The following is a 22,757-nucleotide window of genomic DNA, read 5'->3' on the forward strand; positions in this document are numbered from 1 at the left end:
ATCATCTGCGAAACTAAACAGGAAGTGAATGCTACAGCGTGACTGCGCCGAAACGATGCACATGTTGCAAATCCGTAAATATATCAGCCAACCAAAACTGTCCACAGCAACGCTTTTTTTGACACGATGGTAAGTTTGTTTTCGTGTAGCCATGTCATCTTTTTGTGTAGACATTGTACCGTTAGATAGCAGAGTTATGTACAAAAAGTAATCATGTGTATATTGTAACATATCGTTACGTTTTACACATATGTTCGTATATCTCAATAACATAATATTATATAGCAATACTAAGAATGCATATAATCAATGTTTTCTTTTCATAAATTCTTAATTTCTAACAAGCAGCAGCATGGTAATACTATGAATTAGGTTATAACTACAGAACGGTATATACCTCAACTCTTCTGTACCCCTCGGTTTCTTCAGGCACCTACAGATTCTAAAAGTTTGGTGCAAAGATTTTACGTTCTTCAAGCCGAGCGTGTGGAGGCCTACAAGCTTTTCGATGAGTATGTTTTTTTCCCTGTCTGTTTGTGGGGTTATTTGAGGTATGTTGATGTAATTGTATTTTTTTTTACTCAGGGGTCATGAAGCATACTTAAGGACGGGGCCACACTATGACTTTGAGCACTACAAACAGCTGGTACATGAGATAACAAAAGCCTTCAGTGGCATTTCCAAAGAAGTTCTGGAGATTAAAGAGCAACTGCACCAAGACTTCGACCGGCCTGACCTCTCGGAGCATATGGAAAAACTGCAAATTAAAGAGAAGGAGAAGCTAGAGCTGGTTAGCACTTTATCACTTTTGCACATAACTTCATTGTTTTAAAAAATAAGTATAATGTTCTTAAATAAATACTAGCGTGTGGTCAAAGTGAGTGCTTTGCATTGTGGGATACTGTCATGACACAGGGTGAGACATGGACAGAGGACCCAAGTGCAGACAGCGGGTAATTAAAAAAATACAAACATGAAACAAAAACCCACGAGGGGGTAAACAACAAAACAGCAAGGGAATTAACAAGAGGTAACAGGAACATTGACTAACTACACTAAACTAGACATGACTAAATACAAACACTAGACATAAACTACAATTAACTAAACTAGAAACCACAGCAATACAGACCGGGAGAGTGACGATGGGCAAACAAGGCAAAATGAACCGACCCAAGACAGAAAACACAAGGGCATTAAATAAGGGAACAAATCAAGAGGGAACAGCTGACAGGCATGAAACAATAACGAGCAATAATGAGGAGACGAGAGGGCGGGAACAGACCGGAGGGAGTATGGCGAGCCATAATGGCCAAAATTACCTCCCTCCACATGAAACATGAGGTTCTGTCATGGCTCTGCCTCATCTTGTCATGTTTTTCTTGGTCTTGTGGCAGAACAATGACAGATACGCTATTGCATGTATTACTGCACTTGTTACGGCAATTGTTGTAGTCATATGAGTATTCCACAAATACATACAATTTGCATTCTGTGCACACAGTATACATGCTATGTGCTTTATAAACAGGAATAGTGGAATGGTAGTATGTTATTTTGAACAAGCGCTCCATCACACATGCTGAAAGTTAAATACTCAGATAAACATGTTCATATACATATTCAGATAAACACAGTCATTAGCTAAATGTCAGGCATGCCTAGCTTGTTCTATATCATCCGATTTGCAGCCCTCACACAAGAGTTTAGTTTGCTTAAACAGCATCAAGTTGCATTCAAACCAGCTGTATCCAATATTGGCACTGTGTTATGGTATATGGAACTTAAAGTGCATGTGTGCTTCAACTTTATGCATAGAACTGCAAATGCATTAAACCAAGTGCATCACAAATGTTTACACTAATGCATTTTGTGTATTGTAGACAGCGAAGTTACAGCTGGCCAAGCAAAATGTCCAGGATCACCCAGCAAACGAAGACTTCCAGGAGAAAGTTCAACAGCTCAAACAAGAGTAAGTAAAACTTTATTGGCATTATTTTTTATTATTATTAATTTACAACAGTTTAACATGTAGAAGATTTATGTCAGATATGTACAAGGTTCAGAATAGGGCTGTTTATCTCAATATATGCCTACATTTTTAAGATAGTCTCTATATATTTGCACTAGAATAAAATTGGTTTTCTTTTGCCCCATTTAAAAAAGAAAAGAAAAAACATGATTTGGATAGAACAGCTATTTTTTTAAATTGCACATTTGAAATATTTAGTGCAACAACAGTGAAAACAGAATGATTCACATTAATGGTAATTTTCAACAATATTTGATTATCACAATATCTTATAATTGTGTATCGTCAGCACAATTATCGTGATCATATCACACAGAAATAGTTCAAGTTACTAAATAAATCCAGAATAAGCACATTGAGAAAGTTTACCGTCTGTGAAACAATTGTTTACATTTTGCTATTAAGACAAACTGTTTCATTCCCTTACAATCTTTTTGGGATGCTTCTTGCAAAGAATGTTCCACATGTGTCAGCACATGGTTTCTAGAGAAGACTAAACCATGTAGATAAACTTGTAATGGTACATTTTCTACCCAGGCGAGTCATGACTGATGTTTTCTTTAGCAGATGTATCCATGTCTTTGTTTGGAATCTCTCATGTCACTTACATCAGCGAGGGTCCGTTTGTTGTTCTTAAAATTCATGTCAAACCACATATTATGCTTCGGATGGCAATTAAATTACCAGCCACGACAAATGACATCGTATTTACTCACCCAAGCCAAATTTCACTCATGTGAGTTCATTTTGGACATCGGATCTCGCAATGGGCTTAGGAACTCGAATGTTTTAAATAGCTGGGGTTAGTAGACCGTTCCAAACTGTTTACACTAGTAGATATTTAGTGGATGTTGCTTATTGGCTTTGAGTTGGTAACTAATGTCTGGAGTTAAGCTTCAGATTAAAAGCATCTGTTGAACGGCACGTAACGAATCAGTGAAACAAATGAACCTGACAACATGTCATTTGCTGTATCATTAATGCTCTCAGTCTGGTTTTAATGTACTCGCCGTACCTGGTGTTTATTACGTGGCAATCTCTCATTGTTAAGCTTGTCTTCCTTTCCTAATGGAGTGTTTGCAAACAAGGCTCGGATCAGATATCAGGTTAATGATGATGACCTATTATTCTCCAGAATGGTCCTATTAAAAGATCTCTCTCTCTCTGTTTCTCTGTTAGTGTAATAAAGAATAAAGCGGTTCTGGCTGATATTCTGCAAGACTTCAAGTATGACTCGGAGGAACCGGAGTGAGATGGATTCAGTCCTCTCTGAACTTTCTTGTCTTGTGGAGAATAATATAAGATATCAATGGTATTTTCCAAAGTGGTTGAGAGTCTGCACTTAAAAGCTTTGCAATGTTTTTTTTTGTTTGTTATGGTCATGTTTTTGTTTGTTGAGTTTAGTTGTTAACGCCATTGTAAATAGTATTCATGCTCATATGCATAATATTGAAAATATTGAAAAACGAGTAATGTTTCTTAAATATTTTTTTTTACAGATAAAACTAGATCTTTGCATAATGATTGAAAACTTCTGAATAGAGGGGAAAAGTAAATTAAATGGTTTAATTAAATGATCTCTACCTGGAGTGACAAATATTTCACATGATCTTATTTTTCCTAATTGTGTTTACAAATGTTCACTATTTAAAACAAATTTAAATGGTTTAGCTTGAAAATACACATTTGTAAAATGTACACTGTATGAAACTATTTGTATTAAAAAAAGTAAAAAAAAAACTATTTCAAAGCAACCATGACGCATTGAGTCGGTAACATACATTTTACCCGTTTGGTCCCTATAAATGCTAAATTTTGCATTACAAACACCTGTAAATAACTGCGGATTTCAATTCAGCAAATTTAATTTTACGTCTTCGTATGTTGTATGTAACACAACTCTTTGCTCTTAAAGGACATATTGTTTTGCAGATTAAAGACATATGTGCAATAGTTTTACATTGTCGATAACGGTGATAATTTACATGTAAATGTAACGGTAACATTAACTGCATCATTTATTCATGTTGCAATGCATGCTGGGAACTTCAAATAAGTAGGGTTTTTAATATGAAATTGTATATTCGGACAGCTCTGTTAGGATGGTTGGGTCAACATTTAAGAGAATTCAAATTAATTTAAGAGATTCAAAAATAATAGCGATTTCTTAGTATCAGTGACTCAAAAAGCCACATATGCAAGATAAAATGTTATTTCTTATTTTACAATGTACTGTACATAATCATGATCATAGTTCACCTTTTTTCTAAAATAATCTTCCAGCAGTATATCCTGGAGCTTCAGCAAGTTATTTAAGTGATGCTCCTTATTTCGGATGTTAAGTCAACAGCGCGCGTTTGCTCCGTATGAGGACTGCATGAATCTTCACAAAGCTCCCAATTATGCATAAAATCTCTTTTAAGGTTTGATTTTATGCGCTCATAACATCAAGTCTATTTCTTTGTATTTTAATGCCCTTATAAATAATACATCTGAGACATAAGCACTTCCTCTGCTGTTTTGTTGGAGTCTACAGCAGGAGGAGAACAGTAGATCATGTCACCAAACTGCGGGTTGCTTGTGGGTTCCTTCAGAAAGTCTTCCAAAAGAAATATCCCGAGCACTGGAGAGTGATAAAATCCTTGTCATCAGGAGCGTTTCAGAGTTTCACTATGATTTACCGTTTTGTAGTACCTGCAAGGCAACACAATGACATTTACAAGTAAATGTGATGATTTGATATATGGATGGAAAGAATCGTAATTGGTACCAGCCATTCTTGTAGCGCACAATATTCAGTTAAAAGTTGTCTTCAAAGGATAGTGTGACTAATCAAGCGAGCTAAGTCTCACAACAGTCGACAATGCCAGAGGAACAGTAACCACCGAATCGGTTCAGAGAGCGTGCAGCGGATGTTGGTTAGGAGGATCCACAACGCCGCTCTAGGCTTTTTGGGCTCGGCTCGATCACAGCTGTATCTTTGCTATGCAGTCTAACCTACGAGGAATTTATTAGCATTCCTGCTGATTACTTATACCGGCCGTTCTCTCTCTGTTGTGGTAGCCGTCCGAAAATAAAAAGATGCTTCGGCATTAGCGAACGCAATCAAATGTGTCCGTTGATCAAAAGCATAAAGATATTTTTTTATTCCCTTTTTTCACGTAAAACCGCTAAATGCTTTTTGCACGGGCCCTATTTCATGTATGCCAACAGTAATGATTTGCTGTCTGATGTGTGGTATTAAGAAACAAAGAGATGCTTTCCTGTAGCTCAGTGGTTAGAACATGGCGCTAGCAACACCAAGGTCATGGGTTCGATCCCAGGGATTGCACAAATGTATAGTATCATGCAATGTAAGTTGCTTTGGATACAAGCGTCTGCCAAATGCATAAATGTAAATGTAGATGTGGGTTCAGCTTACCAACCTGGTCGTGCGTTTTTTGGGCTTTCTGTAGCCAGACACGCCACTGGTCGTAGAGTTTGATGCTAACGTCCGTGCAGCCGTAGGAGTGTTTCCGCATCCAGCCGAAAAACTGCTTGAGCTCCTTTCTTAGCGTTGAGTTCGGCTCACTGGGCTTCAGATCGCAGGAACCACTATTTAATCTGTCTGCAGGGAAACAAAAATGAAACGTATATGGTCTAATCATTTTTTTTATTTAGGGTTTAATTTAGAGCACAATATCACAATATGGATAGCACAATATTGATAGTCCTAAGTGATATATTTCCCACTTTGGAAAAGTTAACATCTTTACTTTTTATTCAAATATGTTTTTAAAGATGTATTAAAAACTCAGTATTTATGTTGTATTGAGTGTAAACTAAATCTCAGCTCTAAGAAGAATTTAAGGAATCTTTTCAAAAAACATTACACACATCACCTGAGCAAAGATTATTGAGTCAAGGCCAAGTACAAAAAAAAACACAATGTACAAAATCGAAATTATTACTATACAAGAGAATTAAAAAATATATTAATAACAGATAGTAGTAAATGTTTGCTTTATTTCCTGTGAGCTTTTTGTTTTTCTTTGCATTTTTTATATATTTGAATAAAACCCATATTCCCTAATATGCTGTCGTTTGCCTTTTTGCTAAATATCCATTTTATATTTGCCAAATAATATTTTACCCATTCAATTTAAAAATGTTTAGTGTTGATTTTGTCCCATACCTGTATGCCTCATATTTTGATGGTTTAACTAAACCTGAGGGGGAATTAAAACCAAATATTGTACAAATATGCCTCTTCCAGACATCACTTTTGGTCACTACTGTAGTTGCTCGTCTCTATTGAATCATGGAATTGTAAAGTTTGGAATTCATTGATTTCATCTTTCGTGTGTTAGGACAACAATATACATGTACATATCGCTGCGGTCCTTCTGTAACCTCATATCTCCATATTTTTGTTTAGGGTAGAAAGTAACCAACTTTTTACCTCTTAAATCATGTAGAAATCATTTTAATTAATTTGACAGGTGTGCGAGGTCAACGTGTTGTCATAGCAACGTGGTACTTCCTGCTTCCTTTTCTGCCAGTATGTCCTACGAAAGATGTCTCGTTTAATTCTAAATTGAGAATCCTCCGTATACCGCATCCTTTAGAGGATGATACCTATGGAGGACACAAGGATGCAGCCTTACGAAACGAGACACAGCTAGAGTGTCCTACCTGCTTTTAAGAAACGAGACAGCCTCGATGACATAACAGGCTTCAAATGAGACCTCCAGAGGACACAGCCTTCCGAAACGAGACACAGCCTATGTATGTCTACACCAAAGAAAAGTGTCAACCATGATTGGACAGAAAAAAACAATGCATTTTACATCTCATGCATTGTACAGGAGTGAATCTAATTGTCATGTAGCGCCACCTATTGTACCGGAGCCAATCTGGGTTTCGCCAGACTTTTAGTAGCTTTTTATTGTGTATTTGGTGTAAATAAGCCTTATGGTGAATAATCACAAGGCCGCGATAAACACCATTAAACTTTAAAAATAGCCAATTTGCATTTCTTTATCTGATTGTCAATGTAGTTTAACCTTATCAGACATGAAACATTCTTGTGAGAACTTATTGTTTCTCAAAGGCATGTCATGACAAGAGTTAGGGCAACCTTAATACAATATTAAAGCCATTACCTTAATTCATCAGGCTTCATGACACTTTGGAATCCAAGATGTCTGGCATTATGTTAGATGTTATGGCATTATTTAGTTCCAGTGATTTTAAAGTATGACAAAGGAAAGAAACATTTCAGTTGGGAAGGTAACTGACCCAAAATATGCCAAAATAAATAAGATTAATAGCATGCCCGAGGGAGAAATATCAGGTGGTTGGCATTACAGTTCAGTGAGGCCAGAAGCAACTTCAGTGTCAAGGCATGAGAAAATCCCCTGCAAGGCATCTAGGTGGAATTGATCCTCACCTACCCATCTTACAATAGTCTCGTGTGCAGCGGGCATAAAACTCTTCAGTGTTTACAAGACAGCACTATCTGCTTGAAGGAAAGAACACCCTCTGGCTGGCTTAAGAGGATGTGGCTGTCTGACAGAGATGGCATTTTGGTTATTGACCTCTTTTTGTGGCAAGCTCTGGTGCTCGAAATATTTGGCACAGCCACGTGTAATGGGTACGGACACTGGCATTGAGCTGTGCCAAATTACGTGAAAATGACTGATTAAGGTCATTGACCCTGGATCAACTGAACAGGTTGGGTTTAGGAGGACAGAAATCTTGTATGCGAACATTGTGGATCAAAAACAAAACTACAAATTGTTTTTGAGTTTGTAAACAACACAAGTCAGTGCCACCACTTTTAAACATTCTAACCAGTTTTTGCAAAAAGTGCTTACTACAGTTAATTTTACTACAGTACAACAGCATGTACTTGGTCATTGCAATCGTAAAACTCAATGGTTACCCTAATAATTTCTTTAAGGGTCGAGATTTTATTTGTTGCGGACACCACACCACATTTCAACAGCTGTGGTTACACAAGGAAACATTTCTCAAGTGCCGGGAAACATCTGAAGTGCTGCTTATCAACTGTGATAACGGTAAGGATGCATCACCTGACTGCAGTTTAATGAAAACATTGAAGAATCTGTAAGATTTCTTTAAAATGCACGCTTGTTTCTAACATACCATTCATCCGTAACATTGCTCCATTTAAAAGGACAACGCATACTTACTGGCTTTCTTGTGAATGAACTCCAGTAGAAATAACGCACATGATAACAGTCCACGGCAGCGTCCAAGAACTGTGCTTCACGTGCAACTCTCTCATTATGTCTCATTAGGGTTTCTCTGTGTATGCTACGGGAAGATTGTTGTTTCTGTGACCATTTCTTTTTCTAGGAATGCAAGTATCCAAACTATCCACGAGGGGTAAGCACGAGCTTCCGCTCCGTCCGCTTCATCGTGTGCGACGTTAAATCCCAATCGCAAATCTCGTTTTTTTTTAACTGCTCTCCACACGTAAAGAAGACAATCCCTCTTGGCGTGTCACATTTATCCGCCTCGGCTCTGATTGCTCATATTTCAGCATTAAAAATAGTCTCCATCCACTCCACCCCTCGTGTAGCACGGTATTCGTTAATGCACATCAGATTCGGTGTGCTGAGCTCCACGGCCAGTAATGTAAGCGGCTGCTGCGCTCGCCCCTTTGAACTCTCGAGGCTTTTGTCTCATTCAGTGGTGTGTCAGAACAAGTCTAACGGAGCCCCTCTGAACTAGTAGAGGCAAGACCACACTGTCCCTACCACACGGATTATAAACGTTCATGTCCAGCAGACTGCAAAATACACGACTACTCTGAACGACTACTTTTATTTAAATAAGGACATTAACGTTTCATTCATTTTAATAAATATGTCATTTTAGATTTTCATCGTTTAATTAAAAAAAAAAAACTTGCAGGATATATGACTAATTTGAGTTTTGTAAGTAAAATGCGTTGCGTCAAAAGTAGAAAAGTTGAACATGAGTTTTACTGCGGAGGCATAATAAGAGTTTTTAGTTGACGTATGACGCTGACGCCACCCAGTGGTGTGTGAGCACGAGACATGTACATTTTATGTTTATTTCGTGTAAAATACACTTTAAAACAACTTCAGCAGGAATGAAGTTTAACGTGTGGTACATTTTCTTGGCTCTCTTTAAATATTGAATAAATAGATTAGCGACAACAACCCGTTTGACCAGAACAAATAAATTAACCACAAATAAAACAATGGTTCATATTTGTGTACCCATTTTGTGTTATTAATAAAGACAAAAAATATTTTTAAATTACCATTTTATAAAAAAAATCGTATAATTGTATTTCCATGTTCCTGTTGTCTTCTTAGTTTGACATCTTCTTCGTTGTATATTTGCAAGTTTTGTAATACACACAAAAAAAGTAAATTAAATTTACGCAAGTGGGATTTTCGCATGCAGTCTTAGGCGTGACGTCATGTTGCGTCATCATCTGCGAAACTAAACAGGAAGTGAATGCTACAGCGTGACTGCGCCGAAACGATGCACATGTTGCAAATCCGTAAATATATCAGCCAACCAAAACTGTCCACAGCAACGCTTTTTTTGACACGATGGTAAGTTTGTTTTCGTGTATACAAAGTAAATCGTGTAGCCATGTCATCTTTTTGTGTAGACATTGTACCGTTAGATAGCAGAGTTATGTACAAAAAGTAATCATGTGTATATTGTAACATATCGTTACGTTTTACACATATGTTCGTATATCTCAATAACATAATATTATATAGCAATACTAAGAATGCATATAATCAATGTTTTCTTTTCATAAATTCTTAATTTCTAACAAGCAGCAGCATGGTAATACTATGAATTAGGTTATAACTACAGAACGGTATATACCTCAACTCTTCTGTACCCCTCGGTTTCTTCAGGCACCTACAGATTCTAAAAGTTTGGTGCAAAGATTTTACGTTCTTCAAGCCGAGCGTGTGGAGGCCTACAAGCTTTTCGATGAGTATGTTTTTTTCCCTGTCTGTTTGTGGGGTTATTTGAGGTATGTTGATGTAATTGTATTTTTTTTTACTCAGGGGTCATGAAGCATACTTAAGGACGGGGCCACACTATGACTTTGAGCACTACAAACAGCTGGTACATGAGATAACAAAAGCCTTCAGTGGCATTTCCAAAGAAGTTCTGGAGATTAAAGAGCAACTGCACCAAGACTTCGACCGGCCTGACCTCTCGGAGCATATGGAAAAACTGCAAATTAAAGAGAAGGAGAAGCTAGAGCTGGTTAGCACTTTATCACTTTTGCACATAACTTCATTGTTTTAAAAAATAAGTATAATGTTCTTAAATAAATACTAGCGTGTGGTCAAAGTGAGTGCTTTGCATTGTGGGATACTGTCATGACACAGGGTGAGACATGGACAGAGGACCCAAGTGCAGACAGCGGGTAATTAAAAAAATACAAACATGAAACAAAAACCCACGAGGGGGTAAACAACAAAACAGCAAGGGAATTAACAAGAGGTAACAGGAACATTGACTAACTACACTAAACTAGACATGACTAAATACAAACACTAGACATAAACTACAATTAACTAAACTAGAAACCACAGCAATACAGACCGGGAGAGTGACGATGGGCAAACAAGGCAAAATGAACCGACCCAAGACAGAAAACACAAGGGCATTAAATAAGGGAACAAATCAAGAGGGAACAGCTGACAGGCATGAAACAATAACGAGCAATAATGAGGAGACGAGAGGGCGGGAACAGAGACGACCGGAGGGAGTATGGCGAGCCATAATGGCCAAAATTACCTCCCTCCACATGAAACATGAGGTTCTGTCATGGCTCTGCCTCATCTTGTCATGTTTTTCTTGGTCTTGTGGCAGAACCATGACAGATACGCTATTGCATGTATTACTGCACTTGTTACGGCAATTGTTGTAGTCATATGAGTATTCCACAAATACATACAATTTGCATTCTGTGCACACAGTATACATGCTATGTGCTTTATAAACAGGAATAGTGGAATGGTAGTATGTTATTTTGAACAAGCGCTCCATCACACATGCTGAAAGTTAAATACTCAGATAAACATGTTCATATACATATTCAGATAAACACAGTCATTAGCTAAATGTCAGGCATGCCTAGCTTGTTCTATATCATCCGATTTGCAGCCCTCACACAAGAGTTTAGTTTGCTTAAACAGCATCAAGTTGCATTCAAACCAGCTGTATCCAATATTGGCACTGTGTTATGGTATATGGAACTTAAAGTGCATGTGTGCTTCAACTTTATGCATAGAACTGCAAATGCATTAAACCAAGTGCATCACAAATGTTTACACTAATGCATTTTGTGTATTGTAGACAGCGAAGTTACAGCTGGCCAAGCAAAATGTCCAGGATCACCCAGCAAACGAAGACTTCCTGGAGAAAGTTCAACAGCTCAAACAAGAGTAAGTAAAACTTTATTGGCATTATTTTTTATTATTATTAATTTACAACAGTTTAACATGTAGAAGATTTATGTCAGATATGTACAAGGTTCAGAATAGGGCTGTTTATCTCAATATATGCCTACATTTTTAAGATAGTCTCTATATATTTGCACTAGAATAAAATTGGTTTTCTTTTGCCCCATTTAAAAAAGAAAAGAAAAAACATGATTTGGATAGAACAGCTATTTTTTTAAATTGCACATTTGAAATATTTAGTGCAACAACAGTGAAAACAGAATGATTCACATTAATGGTAATTTTCAACAATATTTGATTATCACAATATCTTATAATTGTGTATCGTCAGCACAATTATCGTGATCATATCACACAGAAATAGTTCAAGTTACTAAATAAATCCAGAATAAGCACATTGAGAAAGTTTACCGTCTGTGAAACAATTGTTTACATTTTGCTATTAAGACAAACTGTTTCATTCCCTTACAATCTTTTTGGGATGCTTCTTGCAAAGAATGTTCCACATGTGTCAGCACATGGTTTCTAGAGAAGACTAAACCATGTAGATAAACTTGTAATGGTACATTTTCTACCCAGGCGAGTCATGACTGATGTTTTCTTTAGCAGATGTATCCATGTCTTTGTTTGGAATCTCTCATGTCACTTACATCAGCGAGGGTCCGTTTGTTGTTCTTAAAATTCATGTCAAACCACATATTATGCTTCGGATGGCAATTAAATTACCAGCCACGACAAATGACATCGTATTTACTCACCCAAGCCAAATTTCACTCATGTGAGTTCATTTTGGACATCGGATCTCGCAATGGGCTTAGGAACTCGAATGTTTTAAATAGCTGGGGTTAGTAGACCGTTCCAAACTGTTTACACTAGTAGATATTTAGTGGATGTTGCTTATTGGCTTTGAGTTGGTAACTAATGTCTGGAGTTAAGCTTCAGATTAAAAGCATCTGTTGAACGGCACGTAACGAATCAGTGAAACAAATGAACCTGACAACATGTCATTTGCTGTATCATTAATGCTCTCAGTCTGGTTTTAATGTACTCGCCGTACCTGGTGTTTATTACGTGGCAATCTCTCATTGTTAAGCTTGTCTTCCTTTCCTAATGGAGTGTTTGCAAACAAGGCTCGGATCAGATATCAGGTTAATGATGATGACCTATTATTCTCCAGAATGGTCCTATTAAAAGATCTCTCTCTCTCTGTTTCTCTGTTAGTGTAATAAAGAATAAAGCGGTTCTGGCTGATATTCTGCAAGACTTCAAGTATGACTCGGAGGAACCGGAGTGAGATGGATTCAGTCCTCTCTGAACTTGTCTTGTGGAGAATAATATAAGATATCAATGGTATTTTCCAAAGTGGTTGAGAGTCTGCACTTAAAAGCTTTGCAATGTTTTTTTTTGTTTGTTATGGTCATGTTTTTGTTTGTTGAGTTTAGTTGTTAACGCCATTGTAAATAGTATTCATGCTCATATGCATAATATTGAAAATATTGAAAAACGAGTAATGTTTCTTAAATATTTTTTTTTACAGATAAAACTAGATCTTTGCATAATGATTGAAAACTTCTGAATAGAGGGGAAAAGTAAATTAAATGGTTTAATTAAATGATCTCTACCTGGAGTGACAAATATTTCACATGATCTTATTTTTCCTAATTGTGTTTACAAATGTTCACTATTTAAAACAAATTTAAATGGTTTAGCTTGAAAATACACATTTGTAAAATGTACACTGTATGAAACTATTTGTATTAAAAAAAGTAAAAAAAAAACTATTTCAAAGCAACCATGACGCATTGAGTCGGTAACATACATTTTACCCGTTTGGTCCCTATAAATGCTAAATTTTGCATTACAAACACCTGTAAATAACTGCGGATTTCAATTCAGCAAATTTAATTTTACGTCTTCGTATGTTGTATGTAACACAACTCTTTGCTCTTAAAGGACATATTGTTTTGCAGATTAAAGACATATGTGCAATAGTTTTACATTGTCGATAACGGTGATAATTTACATGTAAATGTAACGGTAACATTAACTGCATCATTTATTCATGTTGCAATGCATGCTGGGAACTTCAAATAAGTAGGGTTTTTAATATGAAATTGTATATTCGGACAGCTCTGTTAGGATGGTTGGGTCAACATTTAAGAGAATTCAAATTAATTTAAGAGATTCAAAAATAATAGCGATTTCTTAGTATCAGTGACTCAAAAAGCCACATATGCAAGATAAAATGTTATTTCTTATTTTACAATGTACTGTACATAATCATGATCATAGTTCACCTTTTTTCTAAAATAATCTTCCAGCAGTATATCCTGGAGCTTCAGCAAGTTATTTAAGTGATGCTCCTTATTTCGGATGTTAAGTCAACAGCGCGCGTTTGCTCCTTATGAGGACTGCATGAATCTTCACAAAGCTCCCAATTATGCATAAAATCTCTTTTAAGGTTTGATTTTATGCGCTCATAACATCAAGTCTATTTCTTTGTATTTTAATGCCCTTATAAATAATACATCTGAGACATAAGCACTTCCTCTGCTGTTTTGTTGGAGTCTACAGCAGGAGGAGAACAGTAGATCATGTCACCAAACTGCGGGTTGCTTGTGGGTTCCTTCAGAAAGTCTTCCAAAAGAAATATCCCGAGCACTGGAGAGTGATAAAATCCTTGTCATCAGGAGCGTTTCAGAGTTTCACTATGATTTACCGTTTTGTAGTACCTGCAAGGCAACACAATGACATTTACAAGTAAATGTGATGATTTGATATATGGATGGAAAGAATCGTAATTGGTACCAGCCATTCTTGTAGCGCACAATATTCAGTTAAAAGTTGTCTTCAAAGGATAGTGTGACTAATCAAGCGAGCTAAGTCTCACAACAGTCGACAATGCCAGAGGAACAGTAACCACCGAATCGGTTCAGAGAGCGTGCAGCGGATGTTGGTTAGGAGGATCCACAACGCCGCTCTAGGCTTTTTGGGCTCGGCTCGATCACAGCTGTATCTTTGCTATGCAGTCTAACCTACGAGGAATTTATTAGCATTCCTGCTGATTACTTATACCGGCCGTTCTCTCTCTGTTGTGGTAGCCGTCCGAAAATAAAAAGATGCTTCGGCATTAGCGAACGCAATCAAATGTGTCCGTTGATCAAAAGCATAAAGATATTTTTTTTATTCCCTTTTTTCACGTAAAACCGCTAAATGCTTTTTGCACGGGCCCTATTTCATGTATGCCAACAGTAATGATTTGCTGTCTGATGTGTGGTATTAAGAAACAAAGAGATGCTTTCCTGTAGCTCAGTGGTTAGAACATGGCGCTAGCAACACCAAGGTCATGGGTTCGATCCCAGGGATTGCACAAATGTATTGTATCATGCAATGTAAGTTGCTTTGGATACAAGCGTCTGCCAAATGCATAAATGTAAATGTAGATGTGGGTTCAGCTTACCAACCTGGTCGTGCGTTTTTTGGGCTTTCTGTAGCCAGACACGCCACTGGTCGTAGAGTTTGATGCTAACGTCCGTGCAGCCGTAGGAGTGTTTCCGCATCCAGCCGAAAAACTGCTTGAGCTCCTTTCTTAGCGTTGAGTTCGGCTCACTGGGCTTCAGATCGCAGGAACCACTATTTAATCTGTCTGCAGGGAAACAAAAATGAAACGTATATGGTCTAATCATTTTTTTTATTTAGGGTTTAATTTAGAGCACAATATCACAATATGGATAGCACAATATTGATAGTCCAAAGTGATATATTTCCCACTTTGGAAAAGTTAACATCTTTACTTTTTATTCAAATATGTTTTTATAGATGTATTAAAAACTCAGTATTTATGTTGTATTGAGTGTAAACTAAATCTCAGCTCTAAGAAGAATTTAAGGAATCTTTTCAAAAAAACATTACACACAACACCTGAGCAAAGATTATTGAGTCAAGGCCAAGTACAAAAAAAAACACAATTTACAAAATCGAAATTATTACTATACAAGAGAATAAAAAAAATATTAATAACAGATAGTAGTAAATGTTTGCTTTATTTCCTGTGAGCTTTTTGTTTTTCTTTGCATTTTTTATATATTTGAATAAAACCCATATTCCCTAATATGCTGTCGTTTGCCTTTTTGCTAAATATCCATTTTATATTTGCCAAATAATATTTTACCCATTCAATTTAAAAATGTTTAGTGTTGATTTTGTCCCATACCTGTATGCCTCATATTTTGATGGTTTAACTAAACCTGAGGGGGAATTAAAACCAAATATTGTACAAATATGCCTCTTCCAGACATCACTTTTGTCACTACTGTAGTTGCTCGTCTCTATTGAATCATGGAATTGTAAAGTTTGGAATTCATTGATTTCATCTTTCGTGTGTTAGGACTACAATATACATGTACATATCGCTGCGGTCCTTCTGTAACCTCATATCTCCATATTTTGTGATATTTTTTACCATAACTTACTATTAATAGTCACTCTTTATGTTTGTCACTGGTTTTTGCAAATATCTAACCAATAAAAAATATTAAAAAGTGCTTGGCAACTTTGACAACACAGTATTTAACTATTTAAAAAGTACAGTGGTTTTTCCATTTCCTGAAAAATTTGGACATCCACAGTTTCTTCAGGACAGCGACTATTTATATTAGACTTCATACTCAATCTGACCGGGCAGTTAAAGTGCAACTATCACAGCCGCGTTGCTGTGTGTTCGCAAAGACTTTTATTAAAATCGGTTGACAACAGTTGCTTAAATGCTGTCAGATACAGTGTTGCCCTAAGCAATGTGCACATACCGCGAATAACAGGCTATTTACCAGCTCTTTACTAATGAGCTCTAAAGCAATAAACATTGAATGCACAAAAGAAGGGGTAGCTCAGACTTGCCATAACTCATATTGCACTCCATTCACCAGAGCTTAATAACATCCTTTCACATGCCACTCAGGACATGTAACAAAAATTATTTCTTATGAACCAAGTCTGTTTTCACTGAGTTTCGGGACAACCGCTCCTTTAATCTGAGCGTGCTTTAAAGACTTTCTAAATTTATAAATCTACAAAACAATCCCCTAAAAAAGCTCATCAAGTGTCCCCCAAAGCGCTCTGACATTTCGCTGAGGTCTTTTGAATCTGCTTACGAGAGATCTTTATCTAGTGGCGTGACGTTTTTTTTTTTTCAGTGTGTACATATGGTTCGGATTTAATTAGCTTACGATGCAAAAGCTAAGCGTGAAGGACAGCAACTTGCATCAAGGCTTTGCGTTTAATTGTGGTCTTTAATGTTTGCAAAACTTACCGATGCCAGGTGTGGACGCGGCCGTCGAGTGACTCCAGTCGCTCCAGATGCCGGCCTTCCTCGAACCGTAGATACCGACTGGGCTGCAGCGCACCTGCACGAAATATACAGTGCCGGCCCTTAGACCCGCTAAACGACAAGATGTCTGGTTCCCAGCATCATCTATCACCTGCGAGGAATGTTCACATCAGTCATATTTTTACAAAACTTGTATATGGGGGAATAAAATGTTCCATTTGTAAACTTTGTCTTTAAATGTCCAATGTGTAATTTTTGGAGGATCTTTTGACAGAAATGCAATGTAATATACATAACTATGTCTTTAAAGGTGTATACAGATCTTGCACAATGAAGCGTTATGTTTTTATCACCTTAGAATGAGCTATTTCTATTTACATACACCGCGGGTCCCCTTGCATGGAATTCATCATGTTGTTTCTACAGTAGCCCTAAATGGACAAACTGCTCTACAGAGTACGTTTCGTAAATACATTATCTCCTTCGCTAAAGAAGCGAAAACGTGATGATGTTTTAGTCCTGTGTCAGCCACCGTAACGCTTCGAAAGGGAGGGCAGAGGGGTGGAGCAAGCCTTTGGTTGCAATTCGCAACTTCACCACTAGATGCTGCTAAATTCTATACACTGGACCTTTAACAAAACATTTAGAATGTGCTACAAATTATTAAGTTATTAATTATTTAATTTATTAAATGTCAACCCCTTTGATGGATTCCTTGACTCGCTTTACAGTTAAATTCTGTTTGGTGTTGAACTAAACCAATCGTTTCGTGTTTTACCTTCCATTCTTCGCTCTCTTCCAGACGATATCGTATCTGGTACTTGGATTGAAACAGGTAATCTTTGAGGGCAGGAGGACTTTCCCAACGGACACTTAACTGGTCCTCCAGATCTCCAACGCGACTCACGTAAACATCAGAGGGTGGATCTGTAGTTACTATATGGGGAAATATTGGATTAACAAATATGGATTATGTTGTCAACAAAATGTGATTTAGCCTTTACATAAACCCAACTTTCCCAGCCAGATATACATCTGTCTGTTGCTATAACATTTTCCCGTTTCCGTTGTTTTAAATTCAGGCTCACCCTTAGGGCAGAGCCAATCACAGAGGACTCTGAAGATTATTGGTTCTGTAATGCATGAGTTAATGAGGCTTTCAAAATATGTCATCCAATAGGAATTCTTACTCAGAATGTTCATGATCAATCAAATTCACTTTAGTGTCTAACCGCAAAGAACTTGTATATGCGTTCAGCGAGGGGCCAAAAGATCACAATGAGAATTTAATTTAACTTTTTTATTTAAAACTGAGGGAAATCAAAGACTTTGTATAAAGTTTGAAACCAAGAAAAATCATTATGTACAATGAACAAGAAATATAAGATTTAGCAATATTTCATGCTTTCGGACACCATGTGTGTGTACACGCAAATGTGTGTGTGTGTGTGTGTGTGTGTGTGTGTGTATGTATATGAATGTAGTAAGGCAGACTTTTTTTGCTGCCCAATACCCTTTAAAATACAGCTTTTATGAGGCGCCTTTTGGAAATATTTCAGGTATTGGAAAGTGATAAAGTGATTTTATAGTTTGTAAAAATCCTTTCGCTCAGATGCATGTGTGCACACCATATGCGGGACGTTCTGATAGTTAATGCGTGTGAGCGTGAAGAAAAGTGTACATTTTGGGCACATTCGTGCCATTGAAGTCCATTAAAACTGGTATTGTTTACTTCAAACTAGATCATTTTGGTTACTTACTTACCCACGTCTAATATGTCCAAAGTGATGACATCAGATGTGGCAGAGCCAAGCTGATTGGCCGCTTCCACCCAGATCTCATATGGTGTAAAAATGGCCAAATCTCTTGGAATGTAACACGTATACGGCTGTCCCGTGTTTTCCTCGCAATCCTTTTCTTTGCCGTACCATCTACACGATTATGGAGAGAAGTTTTTGATAAAAAAAGATGCTTTAAAAACGTTCAATGCAAGAGAATCGGAAACATCTCACTTTAGTTTGTACTTGAGGATGTATTTGGTATTGATGAACGTCTCTTCTCGACTCCCTGGACTCCAACTGCAGCTGAGGTCCTTTGTGTTTCGTGACCAGCATGTCAGGTTGACGGGTTTCTCAGGAGGCACTGTACATCAGATTGAAAGGAAAAGAAAATGGGCAGTATGAATATTCAAAAACACATGTGCCACTAGGTTGGTTCAACCTTGGTTCAGTGTAAGCATATCCAAGAGGGAGTCTTCTACAATTGTTCACAAACTTGTCAAAAATCCACATCTCAAGCTGCCCTTTTGCAACTCAACACTTACAACCAACATAAATGCACGATCCAGCCAAAACTTCTCCATTTCCACGGTGACAAACCAGGTTGTCCCCCGACTGCTGCAATGAACCATTGAGTTGATGTAGCGTGACGCTCGATTCGGTCGGGCTCAGCACCCTGTACGTGTTTCTAGCTAAGCGTCTCCCGTTCAGCGTCCAGTACAAAGATCTAGCTGTTATTTCCAGCTCGGCGCTAACCGTGCACACCGCTGTCAAACTCGAGCCAATGCGAAGCACCGTATCCTGGGGGGATATGACGGCCAAGTCTGGGGGTCAGAAGAAGAGGAGACTTCATGATTCAGGAAACTTTACAACCGGATTTATGACCGCAATGCTTTAACAGTCGGGCGATTGCTCGGAAAGGTCTCGCAAGGTCGTTTTTCAACGGCTTAAGCGGTTTTCCATCCTCTAAATATTCGGCCTCTGTGTCAACAGAGCTCATATTTATTCATGTTCGAGACAAATGTTCTGAGGAAACAATGGGCGCGTTTGGAAAACTACTATTTGTGTCCTTTAGGGACGCTGAGTGTTAATGCGGATCACTTCTGTTCATGGTGGGAGGCGGACAAGCTTTTTAACATGTGCTGTTGGACACCTGGCTCTCACACTAACTGAATATTGAAGCGCTGAAAAGCAAGACAGAGCAGAATAAATAATGTAGACGAGAGATTCACAACGAGATCTTGAAAAAGGTTGAAATCATTTTTGTGTTTACTTTTAAGGGCGAATAATGAAACAGTATGTGTAAGCATGGTCTTTGGCATTTGTAGTGCCATGCTATACCTGTTGAGCTACGTAAACATGCTTCAGCTTTGATAAATTACACCACACAAAGACTGCAAATGACTTGTTAAACGCATGTCTGGTCTTTATTTATTAGTACACTTGCGACTCATTCGTCTTGAATATTGTCTGGAAAAGCCGATCAGTGACTTTGGCGTAAACAGCCCTTAACAGTTTGTTTACTAATGAGTGTTCATCTTTTAATATTTGGTTGATCTGGATTAGGATGTTCTTTTTATAGCCATAAGAGAAGTTGAACACTTATTTCAGAAATTCATTTGCAAAATGTACACAATAAGTGTAATTTTATGCCGCAATTATGTATTTTATACAGTCTTGATTTCAGCACAATTCCAAAACATCGCTTACATTTTATTGTAATAAATTATTTAACAAATTGTGCTTCTCTATCAGTGCACACTGAGCAAATACTTATTTACAACAAGTTTACCATGGTATACAAATTCTACCAATTGTTACAATTTTTGTTCTTGTTGTTAAGCAGAAACGATGGCATTTTTATGCATGAATAATTGCAAGGTGTAATGTAGGAGAGACCGGGGCTAGTTGTCATAAGGATTGGTTAAAGGTTTAGTCTTAAATTGCAAAAATGTATTGCATATGTTTCAAAAAAGTTGTAAATTATAATGATTATTATTACCATATTATAAAAACTATATTACCATATAGTTTTTGATTGAAAAAGTGAACATTGTAAAGCATATTTACACAAGGGTTAAACATTAAATGAAATGGCCTCCGTTTCTCCGTTCTCCGTTTGAAATGCTATACTGTACATTTTTTTTAATTCCTTACATTGTGTTTTGTATGTAACCCTTTGCATTTGTGTTGTTTTGAGCATTGTTGCATCTTAACTGCTCTGCCTATTAGGTTTCACAATTTACCCCATAGTGAGAAAACTCACCCCGAAATTGAGGCATGTTCTCACAAAAAGGTCAATTTGATCAGCTGTATATTTTTCCAGGGCAATAGAAGACAATGACCTATAGCATGTAGTCAGGACGTCAACGCGTTGGCCTATACGTTACATGAATTGACTTGAAAGAATAATGTTAACCTGTAAAATATTCACTGGTGTAAAAAGTATGACAACTAGCCCTGGTCTCCTCATTCCTTACTAATTTAAACATGGTTCAATTAAGTTACCATATAGTCTCACAAAAATGACTTTAGTTTAACCATTATATTAGTAGTAAAGCTGGTAAAACACGCGCATTTTGCTTCTTTATATCTCAAATATGAAGTCACGAACTTACATTGAAATAGGTTAACGTTAGAGGTAAAATATTAAACGTATTTTTGTGGACTTATTGAACGAAATTGTCTCCCTTTTCTTTCAAGTAAACTTAAACAGTTCATGTGAAATTGTACTTACGTGCTGCGAGCGCGCACGGAAGAAGCGTTACCAAAAACAACATTGCTATTGAAACGGTGACATTCTGTCTGTCGCGCGCGCTCTCCGCTCTGTTCTTGTCATGATGGGAGCGCGCGCACGGGCAATCCATTCTTCTTCCCAGATAACAGATGAAAAAGAGAAGCCTTGAATTGCCTCAATCACGAAAAAGATTCAGGAAAAATCATCACCCGTCCCGGAAAGGGCCATTATACGAGTAGCTCGCGCAGATTCACCTTCACTCTCAATTTTAGACAAGAATCAATAAAGTGCACGCCTCAAAAGCTACAAAAGTTTCTCTGAGGCCCCTCCCACGTCTTACCACACAGCCACAAGTCATTATTAGCAGGGCATCAGCAGCCAATGTTTCCATGACTTTTTGACAAACGTAGCCTAACTGAAAATAGGGAATGCCGATTCCAAAAACGCAAAACTCACAATAATTCACTTTTATTCATTTTGGTTACTTCCCACCAATATGTGTCCCTGTCTCATTGAGACTGTTTGGTCTATAGCCAATACACACCATTCATTCTTGTCCGGGGTACAGTTGATTATGGCCTGCTTTGTGAAGCCACATCCACACCCTATGACTCTTCAATGTGAATTATATAATAGGTGAATAGTTGCTAAAGTTTCTTAAGAAAATATAATTATTTTGTTGTTTGTTTGGTTTGGTTTGGTTTGGTTTGGTTTGGTTTAGAGAGCTGTCAATACGTTTAAGTTTTTGTGTATGTTTTGTAGACTTCTACACATAGCCTTTTATTTAACACAGTCCCCGAAAATGTAAAACATTTTTTTGGTTTAACTAACCACAGAACTTTGGTTTTATTGGTAGTAAAAGCATAACCAAGTTTATTTATTATTATTTGTTGTCAAACTATAGTAATACAAATGATAATACATCTGACAAAAACGTATTGCACTTTTGCAATAATATAACCTTGGTTACATTTCCTAAAGGGGCACGCGCGTCTAAGGTTGGACAGTCTCGAGCTTTTGCAAAAGCGGTATATGCCTCCACATGTTGACCAGAAATTCAAAAGGCATTTGTGCACCAAAACATAAAATATCTTTGTAGTAGAAAAGAATAGAACAGAATATAATACAACAGACATTTCATAAAATGCACAAAAACGTTTTATTATTTTAGTTTTATTACTCAGGACAGATTAATAATATAATAATCATAAAAATCTAAACTAATAAAAAATACCCGAAACGATATTATTACGATAGAAGTCATACAACCTTATTTTGTTTAACATTTTTATATTTGCTAGAAATAGTTTTTCTTATGGCTTTTATATAATTTGTATATCCTCCCTTTTAAATCCCATCTTACTGCAATGCAAAGGACGGAGAGCGCCGGTAGAACAAC

General features: G+C 37.2%; 3 protein-coding genes across 8 annotated transcripts; 2 read left to right on the forward strand and 1 right to left on the reverse strand.

Moving 5' to 3' along the window:
* Nucleotides 1-14: 14 nt before the first annotated feature.
* LOC130548476 (required for excision 1-B domain-containing protein-like) lies at nt 15-3,959 on the forward strand. 2 transcript variants are annotated; one of them, XM_057325271.1, is made up of 5 exons: nt 15-129; nt 430-512; nt 586-790; nt 1,884-1,972; nt 3,212-3,909. In XM_057325271.1, the coding sequence occupies exons 1-5, from the start codon at nt 127-129 to the stop codon at nt 3,282-3,284; spliced, it is 453 nt and encodes a 150-aa protein (XP_057181254.1). In that variant the 5' UTR covers nt 15-126; the 3' UTR covers nt 3,285-3,909. The 2 variants fall into 2 exon arrangements, with proteins under 2 accessions (XP_057181254.1, XP_057181253.1); XM_057325270.1 differs by lacking the exon at nt 430-512 and having other exon boundaries at nt 19-129; nt 3,212-3,959.
* Nucleotides 3,960-9,518: 5,559 nt separating this feature from the next.
* Nucleotides 9,519-18,590, forward strand: LOC130548477 (required for excision 1-B domain-containing protein-like). Of its 3 annotated transcripts, XM_057325273.1 has the most exons (5): nt 9,519-9,633; nt 9,952-10,034; nt 10,108-10,312; nt 11,411-11,499; nt 12,739-13,471. In XM_057325273.1, the coding sequence occupies exons 1-5, from the start codon at nt 9,631-9,633 to the stop codon at nt 12,809-12,811; spliced, it is 453 nt and encodes a 150-aa protein (XP_057181256.1). In that variant the 5' UTR covers nt 9,519-9,630; the 3' UTR covers nt 12,812-13,471. The 3 variants fall into 3 exon arrangements, with proteins under 3 accessions (XP_057181256.1, XP_057181257.1, XP_057181255.1); XM_057325274.1 differs by lacking the exons at nt 9,952-10,034; nt 12,739-13,471 and adding an exon at nt 17,646-18,590 and having other exon boundaries at nt 9,523-9,633; XM_057325272.1 differs by lacking the exon at nt 9,952-10,034 and having other exon boundaries at nt 9,523-9,633; nt 12,739-13,540.
* crlf1b (cytokine receptor-like factor 1b) lies at nt 13,720-22,714 on the reverse strand. 3 transcript variants are annotated; one of them, XM_057325266.1, is made up of 8 exons: nt 21,359-22,714; nt 19,167-19,445; nt 18,856-18,985; nt 18,608-18,774; nt 17,622-17,779; nt 16,826-16,994; nt 14,982-15,163; nt 13,720-14,249 (listed from the first exon to the last, which is right to left on the reverse strand). In XM_057325266.1, exons 1-8 carry the CDS (start codon nt 21,486-21,488, stop codon nt 14,226-14,228), a joined length of 1,239 nt encoding a protein of 412 aa, XP_057181249.1. In that variant the 5' UTR covers nt 21,489-22,714; the 3' UTR covers nt 13,720-14,225. The 3 variants fall into 3 exon arrangements, with proteins under 3 accessions (XP_057181249.1, XP_057181248.1, XP_057181250.1); XM_057325265.1 differs by having other exon boundaries at nt 13,720-15,163; XM_057325267.1 differs by lacking the exon at nt 19,167-19,445 and having other exon boundaries at nt 13,720-15,163.
* Nucleotides 22,715-22,757: the final 43 nt, after the last annotated feature.

Source organism: Triplophysa rosa, linkage group LG25 (genome assembly GCF_024868665.1).
Source record: "Triplophysa rosa linkage group LG25, Trosa_1v2, whole genome shotgun sequence".
NCBI lineage: Eukaryota > Metazoa > Chordata > Actinopteri > Cypriniformes > Nemacheilidae > Triplophysa > Triplophysa rosa.

Coding starts and splice junctions, on each gene's coding strand:
- LOC130548476 (XM_057325270.1), top strand. CDS start 29: ATGCTACAGCGTGACTGCGCCGAAACGATGCACATGTTGCAAATCCGT. Junction 791..1,883: donor AGAAGGAGAAGCTAGAGCTG/GTTAGCACTTTA, acceptor TGTGTATTGTAG/ACAGCGAAGTTACAGCTGGC. Junction 1,973..3,211: donor GTTCAACAGCTCAAACAAGA/GTAAGTAAAACT, acceptor TTTCTCTGTTAG/TGTAATAAAGAATAAAGCGG.
- LOC130548477 (XM_057325272.1), top strand. CDS start 9,533: ATGCTACAGCGTGACTGCGCCGAAACGATGCACATGTTGCAAATCCGT. Junction 10,313..11,410: donor AGAAGGAGAAGCTAGAGCTG/GTTAGCACTTTA, acceptor TGTGTATTGTAG/ACAGCGAAGTTACAGCTGGC. Junction 11,500..12,738: donor GTTCAACAGCTCAAACAAGA/GTAAGTAAAACT, acceptor TTTCTCTGTTAG/TGTAATAAAGAATAAAGCGG.
- crlf1b (XM_057325265.1), bottom strand. CDS start 21,488: ATGGATTGCCCGTGCGCGCGCTCCCATCATGACAAGAACAGAGCGGAG. Junction 18,986..19,166: donor ATCGTGCATTTATGTTGGTT/GTAAGTGTTGAG, acceptor TCTGATGTACAG/TGCCTCCTGAGAAACCCGTC. Junction 18,775..18,855: donor ATCCTCAAGTACAAACTAAA/GTGAGATGTTTC, acceptor ATAATCGTGTAG/ATGGTACGGCAAAGAAAAGG.